At 36.9% G+C, this 15,884-nt stretch overlaps 1 protein-coding gene across 6 annotated transcripts in view; it reads right to left on the bottom strand.

The window, feature by feature from the left end:
* Frrs1 (ferric chelate reductase 1) overlaps positions 1 to 15,884 on the bottom strand; it is an 86,513-nt gene that overhangs the window by 23,735 nt on the left and 46,894 nt on the right. For all 6 annotated transcript variants that reach the window (XM_047567187.1, XM_047567171.1, XM_047567177.1 and 3 more), the window contains exons 7-8: positions 6,493 to 6,591; positions 5,104 to 5,251 (exon numbers count right to left, since the gene is read on the bottom strand). In XM_047567187.1, coding sequence (XP_047423143.1) covers positions 5,104 to 5,251; positions 6,493 to 6,591 — 247 coding nt within the window. The remainder of the gene's footprint in view (positions 1 to 5,103; positions 5,252 to 6,492; positions 6,592 to 15,884) is intronic.

Below are 15,884 nucleotides of genomic sequence, written 5' to 3'. Positions count from 1 at the left end.
CCTAGAAACCAACAAACTTAGAAAATGCATAAAAAAAACAATCCCTTTCATAACAGTTTGTTTTAGAAAAAAACTATAAAGTACCTAGGATAAAATAACCATACGCCCTATATGAACACATGAAGAAAACCATAAAATGTTGCTGAAAGATCCCTACTTATGCAGGATCTGGATAAGTAGAATATCCTCATAAGTTATCATAACAAAGTTATTATTCTACAAATTAGTCTAATGTTTCATTTTAATTTCTATCATGACCAATAGATTTTTCATCAAAATTTGACAAATCATTTATAAAGTTCATCTGGAACAGATGAACAACATAGAGGCAAGAACTTTTGACAAAAAAAGCCAAAAGCCGGGCATAATGTCCCCACACATGCAGTGTCAGTTACTTGGGAGGTTAAGGCAGAATCCCTTGAACCAGGAGTTGAAGGTCAGACTGGGCAACACAGCAAAACCCCACCTCTTTAAAAAGAAGGAAGAGAGGAGGAGGAGGAAGAGGAGGAGGAGGAGGGCAGCAGCCAAGAGGGGAATCGTGTTCTATCAAAATCCACAGCTCATAACAAAGTTATAATAATTCCAAGTAGAGAAGAAATAGATATATCCGGAAAGAACAATTAAATTACAAATAGTTCTATTTATTGGCAGATTTCTAGCGTATGATAAAGAGCTTTTGAAGCAGTGGAGTAAAAAATGAACTATTTAATAAATGGTGTTAGGGCAGCTGGGTATTCACTCTGTGAACACTATTATACTCTGGCTTGTTACAATACAGAAGATCAGAGCAAAAAATGGAAAGAGTATTTTGTAACGAATGCCTAGAGGAGAGAGTGTCATGGACAAAGAGACAATAACTGTCAGGAACTACAAAAATGTCAAAAAAGAGAACAACAAAGAAAACTACAAAAAAATGCCAAGAAGGGCACTGAAAATGCTAAAAGTCCTGCTTTAGTGGAACAGTAGTGACAGAAAAGAGACCACATTCTAATGTGCCTGAGACATAGGCTGAAGAAGTGTTTTTGTACTCTGAATCACTGTAGAGCCATGAACAAGGCTTGAAACATAAAACCTTCATGAAAGCAGATGCCCATCATAATTTCAGAGTTCCACTGGGTGGCTCCACTGTAATTTTGCAGTTCTGCTCTCAGAGAGGTTGAATTCTTGTTTATAGGAGACTACACAGCAGTATGTGACCTATAGCATTCTTAAATAGTTTAGACCTTGTGATAATAAGGTCTCTACTTCATTCATTATTTAGACCAGTAGATTTAATTGTGAATTACTTATTCACCCAAATGATTTCTACCTTTTTAGTTGAAACACTCAGCATTGCACATGACAGCTTGGCCCAAACTAGGATAACATTGGTATTCTGAAGGAAACAGCACTTTTCAAAAAGGCTTTAAATGGACAGAACTTTATAAGATTTTACTGAAACCAGATAAATGTTTTACATTTATATGGGCCACATTAAATTATTTCTTTGAAAAATGGTCTAGAGTCTCACCACTTTTAATCAGAGTTCAACCTATAAATGGTCCACATACATAAAACTAAGTAATAGAAAAGACAATGATTCATGTGGTAACCATCATTTGTTCCCCAGCACAAAGGAACTGGAAGTGAATTACCTGGAACAAAATGAATTCCATTTTTGATTTTTTGGATTTCGTTTATTTGCTTTATATTAAACCAATTTAAAAAAAATACTATGTGCCATCAATGTATGTATATTTTTGTTAATAGACATATTCATGAACTATTATTTTAATATATCATGCTGTTATGGTTTGGATCTGGAATGCCTCCCAAAATCTCATGTAAGGCTTGGTTCCAATACAGTAATGTCCAGAGGTGGCGCTTTTAAGAAATGATTGGATCATGAGGGCTCTGATTAATCCATTTGATGGATTAATGTTTTGAATGAACAAGTGGGAGGGGGTGAAAATTGTAAGCAGGTGGGACATGGGTGGAGGAAAGAGGTCATGGGGGTGTCCCCTTGGGGACTATATCTGTCCCTGGCCCCTTCCTCCCTCCCCACACATTTCTCTCTCTCTCTCCCTCCCTCCCTCCCTACCCCCTTCCCTCCCTCCCTCCTCCTCTCCCATTCCTTCTCTCCCTCCCTCCCCACCCATCCATTCTCTCTCTGCTTACTGGCTGCCATGGTTAAGCAGTTTTCCTCTTCCACACACTTGTGCCTCACCTCAGGCCCATAGCAATGGAGCCAGTCAATCGTGCTCTGAAACCGTAAGCCAAAATAAATCCTTCCTCCTTCAAGTTGTTTATGTCAGATATTTTGGTCACATGGATGAAAAGCTGCCTAACACAAAGTGTTAGAACAAGTATATAAAAACATTGCTTCTATCAGAAAATATGTTCTGATTTCTACAATGCTGAACTATGAAGAAACTTTTGACATTGTCATACACCCCACAAACACATATTTTATTGTACAATAGAATACCTCCACCTAAATGAAGTTGCATTTCTTTGAAGTATAATTTTTAAGTATAAAAAGTATGCATGCAAACTGTTAGGTCCCCTGGCAATTTAAGAAATCCATATGATGGGCAAAGGAACTGAACAGACAGGCACTCCAGAGAAGAAATATGACTGGTCAACAAATATAAGAAAAAATGTTCAACATCACTAGCAATTAGAGAAATGAAAATCAAAACTACACTGAAATTTCAACTCGTTCCAGTCTAAATGACAATTATCAAGAATAAAAGTAACAATAAATGTTGGCAGGATGTGGGGGAAAAGATACACTCATACATTGCTGAAGGACTGCAAATTGGTACAACCACTCTGAAAAGCAGTATGGAGTTTCCTCAGAAAACTTGGAATAGAACTACCATTTGACTCAGTTATCCCACTCTTTGGCAGATATTTAAAATAAATATACTCAATTCACAATAGCTAAGCTATGGAACCAACCTAGGTGCCCTTCAACAGATGAATAGATAAAGAAAATGTGGTACATCTACACAATGGACTATTACTCAGCCTTAAAGAAGAATGAAAGTATGGCATTTATGGCAAATGAACGGATGTGGAGGCTATTGTGCTAAGTGAAATAAGCTAATCCCAAAACTCAAAGGCTGAATATTTCCTCGATATGCAGATGCTAACACACAATAGGGGAAAGGGGATAGAAGTTCATAGGATTAGACAAAGGAGAATAAAGGGAAGGCAAAGGAATGGAAGGGAGCAGGGATAGGAATAGAAAAGACAGTAGAATGAATTGCCCATAACTTTCCTATGTTCATATATGAATACACAAGCATTGTAACTCCATATCATGTTCAATCACAAGAATGGGAAGTTATACTCCATGTATGTAAAATATGTCAAAATATATTCTACTATTATGTATAACAAAAAGAACAAATAAAAATTTTTAAAAAAGAAATCCACTTGAGCCAATGACCATGTAGGGAGCAACTTTATATGCTGGGCCACAAAAAGAAGTAGTTTGGTATGATGCAAAAGACACAGCTTCCCTAATTGGAGGAGATGTAGGTTTAATTCCTGACTTTATTACTTGATTGATTTTGAATAAGTTACTTGGTTTTTCTAGATTTCAGTTTCCTCATCTCTGAAATAGGTCACACAATACCTCTTTATAAAGACTTTGTGAGAAATAAGAGAGATGAATGTAACATGAAATGAGTTATAGCTGCAATAAGAGCAGTAACATGAGTACCAGCACTTTCACAGCAACTGTCTAAAATACAAATATTTGACATTGTCCTCATTAAAACTTAATTTTCCATATTTTCCATGATCTGAAGTATGGAATACACAGGTTCTAAGACCAAAGAGCTCAGGTTCAAATTCTAACTCTACCATTACTTTATCTAAGTCAAGGTTCCCTCCTAGACAAAACAGAGATAATAATAGTACATATCCAGTTTTTTTTTTTTTTATGAACGTGAAAATACTCTATGTAAAATGCTTAGCTACTGACTGACACTCCATAAACACTAAGTAAATTTATCCATTTTCATCGCTTAACCAAGAAATTATTTTCAAACCAAAATTGCTGTTGCTGGTGCAAATAAGATTACATGATTTAACTAAGATAACCATATATGTCACCCATGACTAATCTACAAAAGTTCCTAAATTTTCTCAAATGCTGAGAAAATACTTTATCCTGCTTCAAACTTTTTTTAGGTTCCACTTTATCAACAGTAGAAAATGTAAATAAACCACATAATTAAAATTCGATGCTTTTCACAATTCTGCTTACACTGCATTTCCTACCCTTCCTCTTCCACTACCTGACCCCTGACTCTCTATTCTATATGCCCACCCTCATCATTTTCAAAGTAGGCTACGTTCTGTTAAGTTTGGGGGCAATGTTATCTCCCTAGAGATGAGTGATGAAATACTGCATTGGTATCTCCTGCAGTTCCTTCAAGCATCACTTGCCACAATCTTAAACAAAATCTGTTCCTATTGATGTTTTTTAAAATAACTAAAGGTGCCTAAAGGTGCCTCAGAGTCATGACATCAGTTTCACTTAGAAAGATGCAGGGCAGAAAGTACACCACACCAGCAGGGCAGCACAGGCAGCCCTCTCCATGGGAGAGGAGCACACTCAGTTGTCCAGGAGCCTTCTCTTTACCTCCTCCCCACCTCTAGGAGAAAGTTCAGGTCTAAGGAGATGAGACTGATACTGGGCAGGTTTTCCCATTAGAATCAATACTTCTTGCAACAACCTCAGAGGCACTATATCTAGGATCCCTGATTAGGTATGCTCATTTCACTATATTCATGGAAACCTAAAGATATGGTTTTCTTCAAGGTATTTAAGGTTCTTCTGGTCTAAATGCATTTGAGCAACCAGAGAACATTCTGATCATAAACATGTTGCCTTGGACCTAGTTGACACTGTATGTAGTTCTCAGACAAACAAAGCTAGGTTAACCAAAAGTCAGATTTTCAGGCAAAATGGAGGAGAATTATAACTTCTTATTCACAAGTGTGTACCTACAAATGAGCAATAACAAAGTCATTGAAAAAATAAAATAGGAGGAAAGGGAAGAACAGAAAAGAACTCCCAAAGATAGTTTTTATCAGTGTACTTACCATCATTAGCTGCACCACCTGCTAGAAATATGTAGTAGCTTGTGTTTAAATCAAATCTATTCTTAACCCCAGGAAGGGTAATGTTTCTTCTGAAAGAACACTGCATTACACCATCTGCCAACCTCCAAGCCACAGCCTCAAGATGACCCTACGAACACACACAATAGGTCTTCTCAGCACTTCCCAAAGATGTGCTAAAAATAAGACATGTTCAAAATCCTAACATGTTTCATTTCCTTCTCTAAGAGCATATATGTATGTTTTGTCTGCAGTGTCATTGTTTTTCCACTTCCCCTTTGAAGAGTACAAGAAACATTTTCTCCTAGTTTGTCTTTATCCCACTTGGCAGAAATATTATTTTTACTTTGAGCCAGAACCCCACAGTTCCTCTACCCATGTTAGAGACTTTGGCAGATGTGGTAATTCTATCTGGCCACTAGCACACAGTCAAAAACACTTGAAAAGCTAACAGATAACACCCTAGTGGCCTAATGCAGTCTGCAGGTGGGGAGAAGTTCCAAGGCAGCTGAGGGAGTCAAGCCTGTGGGAAAGCTGTGCAAGGTGATGTCATTAAGTGATGGCTACTGCTTAGTCGACACCACTTGCTATGTCACTGAGTAATAGCTACTGCACTTCAAAGCTTATTTCTCGGTCAACTACTGTGTGAGAAAGATACTTCTCTACCCAAAATGGCACAGATGCCACAATGGGCACGTAATGACATTGCCCAAGGTACCAGTATTTACCATACATGTTCCTCCTTCTCACCAGTCAAGAAATCCTACAGTCACTAACAGAAGCCTCTTCTTTAAAATACTTGTCTGTAAACTTCTGAAAAGGGGCAAAAGCTCTGACCATGTTAACAAACCATAAAATACATTTTTATAAGATGCAACAAGCATTTAAGTGACATAAGCAAGACTTCATCTTTTCCTACAACAGAAACTTGTCTCATGATGTTTTTCTTTTTTTTTTTCTTTTTTTTTTTTTTTGAGGGAGATACCAGGTATTGAACTCAAGGGCACTCAACCACTAAGCCACATCCCCAGCCCTATTTTGTATTTTATTTAGAGACAGGGTCTCACTGAATTGCTTAGTACCTTGATTTTGCTGAGGCTGGCTTTGAGCTCATGATCCTCTTGTCTCAGCCTCCAGAGCTGCTGGGATTACAGGCATGTACCACAGCACAAGGTTTCCTCTCATGCTTTTTAAAGTGCAAAGAAGTTTCTGAGAGATCACTGTGAGAAAGGAAGGCTGCTGCCAGGTCCCTGCTGGGTTAGACTGCTAACTGTGGGGGTTGAAAGCTATCATGGCACTGCTACACCAGTGACAAACAAATAGCAGGAAGGTGCACAACCAGAAGGAGGTTCCCAGAATGTTCACACTCACTTTGGAGTCCATCACAGGGTGACTTCGCCCCATCAAATGTGCAGGCTGTACATGAACTGTCTGATCTTCATGAATACACAAATAAGCATCATCATTACCCTGAAAAACAGTTACAAATTATAAAAGTTTAAAGGAATATCAGTATTTTTAAGAATTCCTAATCAAATATTATTTGATGCTTTTAAACATAATTTGCTGACTCAATCTTAAATCATGAATTCTAGTGAACTAGCTGTCCATTTATTACTTCAAATTTCTTAGACTACAGAGAATTACAGTATGAAATGAGATCAAAATAGATGTACTAGAGCTAGGGATATAATTCAGTGGTAGAGCGTTTGCCTAGCATGTGTAAGGTCCTGGGTTTAGCTCCAAGCATCACAAAAACAAATCAATAAAAATTAGGCATATAGCATGTTTATATGTCTATAAACCCACCACTAACTGATGCCATTACTGGTGCTCTCATGTATATTCAAACTTATCTGTATTTATTCCCATTTTTTCCTTAATCAGATTTGTTAACTCTTTTTCACTTAACTTACTATGAACATTCTTCCAGATATTTACTTGTGCATAAATATCTGTATACTACATATTTTAATAACAAGGAATATACTACATCATACAGGATATTTTTGGCGACTTTTAAAGTGGAAGACATTGCATTTAAACATTGCTACATACTGCATGCACTCAATAGATTTAATGTTATAAAATTGAGACAAAAATATCTGAGATAACCAATAATATCTGAAATTGTCTCCAATATACCTTAACTCAGAAAGTTAGATCTTATTCTTTTAAGTGACTATCAGAGCACAGGTTGCAACTTCAAAGTACTTTTAAGTGAGGTACAAATGAATACTCTTCATTTTAAGTTATCATCTATAATCCATAAGTTATCTAATCAGATGTGCTTCAGTCATTGTCCCTCTCCCCTTTACTTTCTCCATTTTCTAAGAGACATAGTCTCTCTATAAGGCCCAGACTGACCCCAAACTCCTGGGCTAAGCAACACTCCAGCCTCATTCTCCTGAGTAGACGGGATGACAGGCACACCCACCACACCTAGCTCTAATCACTAACTTCTTTTTTTTTTTTTTATTGTAAACAAATGGGATACATGTTGTTTCTCTGTCTGTACATGGCGTAAAGGCATACCATTTGTGTAATCATAAATTTACATAGGGTAATGTTGTTTGATTCATTCTGCCATTTTTTCCCTTCCCCCCCTCCCCTCCCACCCCTCCCCTCCATCTATACAGTCCTTCCTTCCTCAATTCCTGCCCCCCTCCCTAAACCCAACTCCAACCCCAACACTAACCCTTCTCACCCCCCATTATGTGTCATCATCCACTTATTAGCGATATCATTCTTCCTTTGGTTTTTTGAGATTGGCTTATCTCACTTAGCATGATATTCTCCAGTTTCATCCATTTGCCTGCAAATGCCATAATTTTATCATTCTTTATGGCTGAATAATATTCCATTGTATATATATACCACATTTTCTTTATCCATTCATCAATTGAAGGACATCTAGGTTGGTTCCACAATCTGGCTATTGTGAACTGAGCAGCTATGAACATTGATGTGGCTGTATCTCTGTAGTATGCTGATTTTAAGTCCTTTGGGTATAGGCCAAGGAGTGGGATAGCTGGGTCAAATGGTGGTTCCATTCCAAGTTTTCTAAGGAATCCCCACACTGCTTTCCAGAGTGACTGCACTAATTTGCAGCCCCACCAGCAATGTAAGAGTGTACCTTTCTCCCCACATCCTCGCCAACACCTGTTGTTGCTTGTATTCTTGATAATCGCCATTCTAATTGGGGTGAGATGGAATCTTAGGGTGGTTTTGATTTGCATTTCTCTTATTACTAGAGATGTTGAACATTTTTCCATATGTTTGTTGATTGCTTGTATATCTTCTTCTGTGAAGTGTCTATTCATTTCTTTAGCGCATTTGTCAATTGGATTATTTACATTCTTGGTGTAGAGTTTTTTGAGTTCTTTATAGATTCTGGAGATTAGCGCTCTATCTGAAGTATGATTGGCAAACATTTTCTCCCAATCTGTAGGCTCTTTCTTCGCATTGCTGATAGTTTCCTTTGCTGAGAGAAAGCTTTTTAGTTTGAATCTATCCCAGTTATTAATTCTTGCTTTTATTTCTTGTGCTATGGGAGTCCTGTTGAGGAAGTCTGGTCCTAAGCCGACATGTTGAAGCTCTGGACCTACTTTTTCTTCTATAAGATGCAAGGTCTCTGGTCTGATTCCGAGATCCTTAATCCATTTTGAGTTTAGTTTCGTGCATGGTGAGAGATACAGGTTTAGTTTCATTCTGTTGCATATGGATTTCCAATTCTCCCAGCACCATTTGTTGAAGAGGCTATCTTTTCTCCATTGCATATTTTTGGCCCCTTTATCTAGTATGAGAAAATTGTATTTATTTGGGTTTGTGTCCGTGTCCTCTATTCTGTACCATTGATCCACCTTTCTATTTTGGTACCAATACCATGCCGTTTTTGTTACTATTGCTTTGTAGTAGAGTTGAAGATCTGGTATTGCAATACCCCCTGCTTCACTCTTTCTGCCAAGGATTGCTTTTGCTATTCTGGGTTTTTTATTCTTCCAGATGAATTTCATAATTGCTTGCTCTATTTCTGTAAGGTACATCATTGGGATTTTAATTGGAATTGCATTGAATCTGTATAGCACTTTTGGTAGTATGGCCATTTTGACAATATTAATTCTGCCTATCCAAGAACATGGGAGATCTTTCCATCTTCTAAGGTTTTCTTGAATTTCTTTCTTTAGTGTTCTGTAGTTCTCATTGTAGAGGTCTTTCACCTCTTTTGTGAGATTGATTCCCAAATACTTTATTTTTTTCGAAGCTATTGTGAATGGGGTAGTTTTCCTAATTTCTCTTTCTGAAGATTCATCGCTTATGTATAACTTCTTAAACAACATCCAAGACTATCAAATTAAGATAAGTTTTGCTATAAATTCCAATGTAAAATTCTAATATATTTCCCTACTCTCAGACTCAAATTTATTTTGAAGTGTTCCACTTTTAAAAACTCCCAAGGACATAATCTCAGCCAAGCAATTATTCTCTGTTATATGACTTAGAAGAGTCAAATCAGAATTACTAAAGAAATTTAGAACAAACATGATTTAAACCAGGAGTTGACAAACGAAGGCCTACAGACCATTTCAGCCTGAAGCTCATGTATTACAGCTCATGGACTAAGAATAGTATCTCACACTTAAATGGCATAAGAAATTAAAAGAAGACTATTTTATGACAAATAAAATATCTCAAATGCAAATTTAGTGTCCATAAATATTTTAATGGAACAAAGCCACACCCATCCACTATGTATATTTTATGGCTGCTTTTATACTTCTACAATGGGACTAAGTAGGAGTGAGAGAGAACACATGGGCCACAAACTCGAAAACTAATTACTATACAGTTTATTACAGTTTGCTAAACTCTGATCTTAAACAATGTATGTAGGGGCTGAGGAGATAGCTCAGTTGGTAGAGTGCTTGCCTCACGAACACAAGGCCCTGGGTTCAATCCCCAGCACCGCAAAAAAAAAAGAAAAAATGTATGTTTTCTAGAATGCTTAGCATGAATGAGGCATAGGAATTCTTTTGTATTTTTATTTAAATAATATAATACAACTGTTGATTTTGAGGCAGACTGATAAGAAGTTACCTACAATACTAAATCTAAACAAGGAGGGCCCCCAAATATTAGGGAAGATGATGGAGATAGAGAATGGGTAACTCAGTCCTCACTACTCTAAATGAAAGATAGGAAAATATGTTACCACAACCTAAAGCTCTGTGCAGTTCTGCAAATCCCAAGTTTTCAGCATGGAAGCATACAACATAAGCCCACCACTTTCACGTGTGGAGACACAAGTCTATGGTCCCAGTTACTTGGGAGCCTGAGATGGGAGAATTGCTTGAGCCCAGGAGTTCAAGACCAGCCTAGGCAGCTCAGCAAGACACCTTCTCAAAAAGAACAAAAAAAGTTCCACCAAATTCCTAGGTTGAACTGAAGCTCTCCCCTATGTTTGATCCACTCAATTTAAACATTTAAAATCCTGTGAGAAAACACTCTATGAGAAAATACTGTGCTGGATAATGAGGAAGAAATAAAGATGGCTACAATATGGCTGTTTCAGAGGTGCAGACAGTTATAACAGTTCAGGAAATTTCCTAAATAGAAATTTAGGAAAAGTGCTCTGAGAAGACAAATTATAATTGGCCAAATAATTGGAAAAGGTCCATCCAAAAGATAGTTATAGATCAGATCTTAGAGAATAAGCATATTTAAATGAGGATAATTTAGAGATCAGAATAAAGGCAAGGTTTTCTAATCTGAGAAATTTAACATGAAAATTTTAGGAGATAGTTCTGTTAGCTCAAACATACAAAGAGGGGAGAGAGTTCTAGACTAAAAATTTCAGATCCGCCCCCACAAATTGTCACTGAGCCCACCCCCCCCAACACCGAGGTTGGACTCAGAGCTGATCCTCCCAGCCTGCCCCCACACGGAGGATGGAAACCAGTAGCTGAGCCTGCCCGCCTGACCCCCTACTGCTGAGGGACACTGCGCCAGCCTCCTTGCTGACTCAGCACACCCTCGCTGGGGCTCCCCAGCTCCTTTGGAGGTTGGTGCAGGCACTTTGAATTATTCCTGAGGGCGTGGTCATCATCATTGGAAGGACAGCTCCCTTCCTGAGACACCTACAGGAGACTGGAGGCCCTTTGACAGGTACCTCTATTTACTCACTTACATCCTACCTCCTTCCCCATTCTCTTGTTCACAATTAGAAATAATGTAAATAATAAATGAACTCATCCTGTTCATTACAATAATGTTAAAGTCTTTATAGGGGCTATCCAGTTCAAGGCTGCATTTTCTCTGTATTGGGTGCTACTGGTATTGATCTCCCCTTCAAAGGAGAGGTGGTGGAAAACTGCAGGGTCATAATAAGCCTGCAGGTAGGAACTTCAGTATCTCTGATCTTCACTGCTAGAGGGGAATATATAGAAACAAAATGAAAAACCAGGGGAAGAAAGTGTCCCTAACAAACCAAAATGCTATTTTGATAGAATCCAATGACAGCATAGCAGTAGAAATGACAGAAAAAGAGTTTAGAATCTGCATACTTAAAATGAACCATGAAGCAAAAGACAAGATAAGAGAGCAAATGCAGGCAATGCATGACCATTCCAGTAAACAGGTAAAAGAGCAAATGCAGGAGGCAAAAAAACACTTCAATAAAGAGATAGAGATTATGAATAAAAAAACAAACAGAAATACTTGAAATGAAAGAAATGATAAACCAGATTAAAAACTCAATAGAAAGCATCACCAACAGAACAGATCTCGTGGAAGACAGAATCTCAGACAATGAAGAAAAAATATGAAATCTTGAAAATAAAGTTGAACAAACTGAGATGTTATGAAGTCATGAATGGAAACTCCAAGAATTATGGGATATCATGAAGAGACAAAATTTAAATTATTGGGATTAAGGAAAACACAGAGATACAAACCAAAGGCATGGACACACCGTTCAATGAAAGAATATCAGAAAATTTCCCAAACTTGAAAAATGAAATGCAAAATCAAAAACAAGAGTCTTACAAAACACTAGGTGCACAAAATTCAACAGATCCACAATAAAACACATTATAATGAAAATACCTCACGTAAAAAATAAAGATAGGATTTAAAAGGCTGGGAGAGAAAAGTGTCAGATTATATATAAAGGGAAGCTAATATGGATATCAGCAGATTATTCAGTCCAGGCTAAAAGCAAGAAGGGGCCTGGAACAATATATTTCAAGCTCTGAAAGAACACGGATGCCAACCAAGAATCCTAAACCCAGCAAAATCAACCTTCAGGCTTGAGGATGAAATAAAATCTTTCCATGAAAAAAAAAGTTAAAAAAATTTACAAATAGAAAACCTGCCCTACAGAACATTCTCAGCAAAATATTTCATGAGGAGGAAGTGAAAAGCAATAATACAAGTCAGCAAAGGGAGGAACAACCTTAAAGGAAAAGCCAATCAAAGGAAAAAACAAGTCAAGTTAAAAATGAAAAATAAGCTAAGATGACCAGGAATACAAATCATATCACAATAATAACCCTGGATGTCAATGGCCTAAACTCAATAATAAAAAAACATAGATTGGCAGATTAGATTATAAAGAAGGACCCAACAATATGCTGCCTTCAAGAGACTCATCTCATAGAAAAAGACATCCACAGACTAAAGGTGAAAGGATGGGGAAAAACATGCCATGCACATGGACCCAATAAAAAAGCAGGAGTCTCCATCCTCATATCAGATAAAGCGTACTTCAAACCTAAGTCAGTCAGAAGGGATAAAGAAGGTCATTTCATACGGCTTAAGGGAAGCGTAAAATAGCAAGATATAACAATCTTAAATATTTATGCCCCAAACAATGGAGCATCTATGTATATCAAACAAACCCTTCTCAATTTTAAGAATCAAATAGACCAAAACACATTAATAGTGAGGGACTTTAACACACCACTCTCACCACTGGATAGATCCTCCAAACAAAAACTAAACAAAGAAACTACAGAACTAAATAATACAATCAATGATATAGACTTAATGGATTTTTACAGAATATTTCATCCATCATCAAGCAAATATACTTTCTTCTCAGCAGCTCATAGATCCGTCTCCAAAACAGACCATATGCTATGCCACAAAGAGGCCATTAGTAAATACAAAACAATAGAGATCCTACCCTGTATCCTATCAGACCATAATGGAATGCAATTAGAAATGAATGAAAAAATAACAGACAAAAACTACTCATACACCTGGAGACTAAATAATATGCTATTGAATGATGCAATGATAACAGAAGACATCAGGGAAGAAATAAAAAATTCCTAGAGGTAAATGAGACCAATGACACAACCTATCAAAATCTCTGGGACACTCTGAAAGCAGTACTAAGAGGAAAGTTCATTGCATTGAGCTCATACATTAAAAAAATAAAAAGTCAACAACTAAATGACCTAACATTACATCTCAAAGCCCTAGAAGAAGAAAAACAGATGAACACCAAAAATAGTAGAAGACAGGAAATAATTAAAATCAGAGCTGAAATCAATGAAATTGAAACAAGAGAAACAATTAAAAAAATTGACAAAACAAAAAGTTGGTTCTTTGAAAAAGTACACAAAATTGATAAACCCCTAGCCATACTAACGAAGAGGAGAGAGAAAACTCAAATTACTAGAATTAGTGATGAAAAAGAAAAGATCACAACAGACACCATTGAAATACATAACATTATAGAAGCTACTTTGAAAATCTATACTCCAATAAAATAGAAAATATTGAAGACATTGACAAATTTTTAGAGACATATGATCTTCCCAAACTGAATCAGGAAGACGTACACAATCCAAACAGATCAATTTCAAGCACCAAAACAGAAGAAGCCATCAGAAGCCTACCAACCAAGAAAAGCCCAGGACCAGATTGATTCTCAGCCGAATTCTACAAGACCTGTAAAGAAGAACTGATACCATTACTCCTCAAAGTATTCCAGGAAATAGAAAAGGAGGGAATCCGTCCAAATTCATTCTATGAGGCTAGTATCACTCTGATACCAAAAACCAGACAAAGACACATCAAGGAAAGAAAACTTTGGACCAATATCCCTGGTGAACATAGATGCAAAAATCCTTAAAATACTGGCAAATCACATACAAAAATATATTAAAAAGAGAGTGCACCATGATCAAGTGGGGTTTATCCCAGGGATGCAAGGTTGGTTCAACATCCAGAAATCAATAAGTATAATTCATCGCATTACAGTTAAGAATCACATGATTATTTCAACAGATGCTGAGAAAGAATTTGATAAAATACAGCACCCCTTCATGCTTAAATTACTAGAAAAAATAGAAATAGTAGGAACATACCTCAACATTGAAAGGCTACCTATGCTATCCCAGGGATGCAGGGTTGGTTCAACATCCGGAAATCAATAAGTGTCATTCATCGCATTAAAGTTAACAATCACATGATTATTTCAATAGAAGCTGAGAAAGAGTTTGATAAAATACAGCACCCCTTCATGCTTAAATTACTAGAAAAAATAGGAATAGTAGGAACATACCTGAACATTGTAAAGGCTACCTATGCTAAGCCCACAGCCAACATCATTCTTAATGGAGAAAAACTGAAAGCATTCCCTCTAAAAACTGGAAAAAGACAGGGATGCCCTCTTTCACCACTTCTATTTAACATCATCCTTGCAAGTTTTTACTTGCCAGAGCAATTAGACAGATCAAAGAAATTAAAGGGATACAAATAGGAAAAGAAGAACTAAAGCTGTCACTTTTTGCTGATGACATGATCCTATATTTAGAAGATCCAAAAAACTCCACTAGAAAACTTCTAGAACTAATAAATGAATACAGCAAAGTAGCAGGATATAAAATCAATATGCATAAATCTAATGCATTTCTATTCATAAGTGATGAATCCTCTGAAAGAGAAATTAGGAAAACCACTCCATTCACAGTAGCCTCAAAAAAAATAAAATACTTGGAAATTAATTTAATGAAAGAGGTGAAAGACCTCTGCAATGAAAACTACAGAACATTAAAGAAAGAAATTGAAGAAAACCTTCGAAGATGGAAAGATCTCCCATGTTCTTGGATGGGCAGAATTAACATTGCCATTCTACCAAAGGTGCTATACAGATTCAATGCAATTCCAGTTAAAATCCCAATGACATTCCTCATAGAAATAGAGAAAGCAATCAAGAACTTCATCTGGACGAATAAGAGACCTCAAATAGCCAAAACAATCCTGAGTAGAAAAAGTGAAACAGGAGGTATCACAATACCAGACATTAAACTACACTACAGAGCAATAGTAACAAAAACAGTATGGTATTGGCACCAAAATAGACAGGTAAACCAGTGGTATAGAATAGAAGACACAGAGACAAAACCACATAAATACTGTCACCTCATACTACACAAAGGAGCCAAAAACATACAATGAAGAAAAGATAGCCTGTTCAACAAATGGTGCTGGCAAAACTGGAAATTCATATGCAGTAAAATGAAATTAAACTTCTATCTCTCACCCTGCCCAAAACTCAACTCAAAATGGATCAAGGACATAGGAATTAGACCAGAGACCCTGCACCTAATAGAAGACAAAGTAGGCCCAAATCTTCATCATGTTGACTTAGGATCACACTTCCTCAACAAGACTCCCAAAGCACAAGAAATCAAAGCAAGAATCAATAAATGGGATGGACTCAAACTAAAAAGCTTTTTCTCAGCAAATGA

The sequence above is a fragment of the Sciurus carolinensis genome, chromosome 1 (genome assembly GCF_902686445.1).
Source record: "Sciurus carolinensis chromosome 1, mSciCar1.2, whole genome shotgun sequence".
Classification (NCBI taxonomy): domain Eukaryota; kingdom Metazoa; phylum Chordata; class Mammalia; order Rodentia; family Sciuridae; genus Sciurus; species Sciurus carolinensis.
The sequence above is the reverse complement of the archived record's forward strand: the minus strand, read 5'-3'. Positions and strand labels throughout refer to the sequence as shown.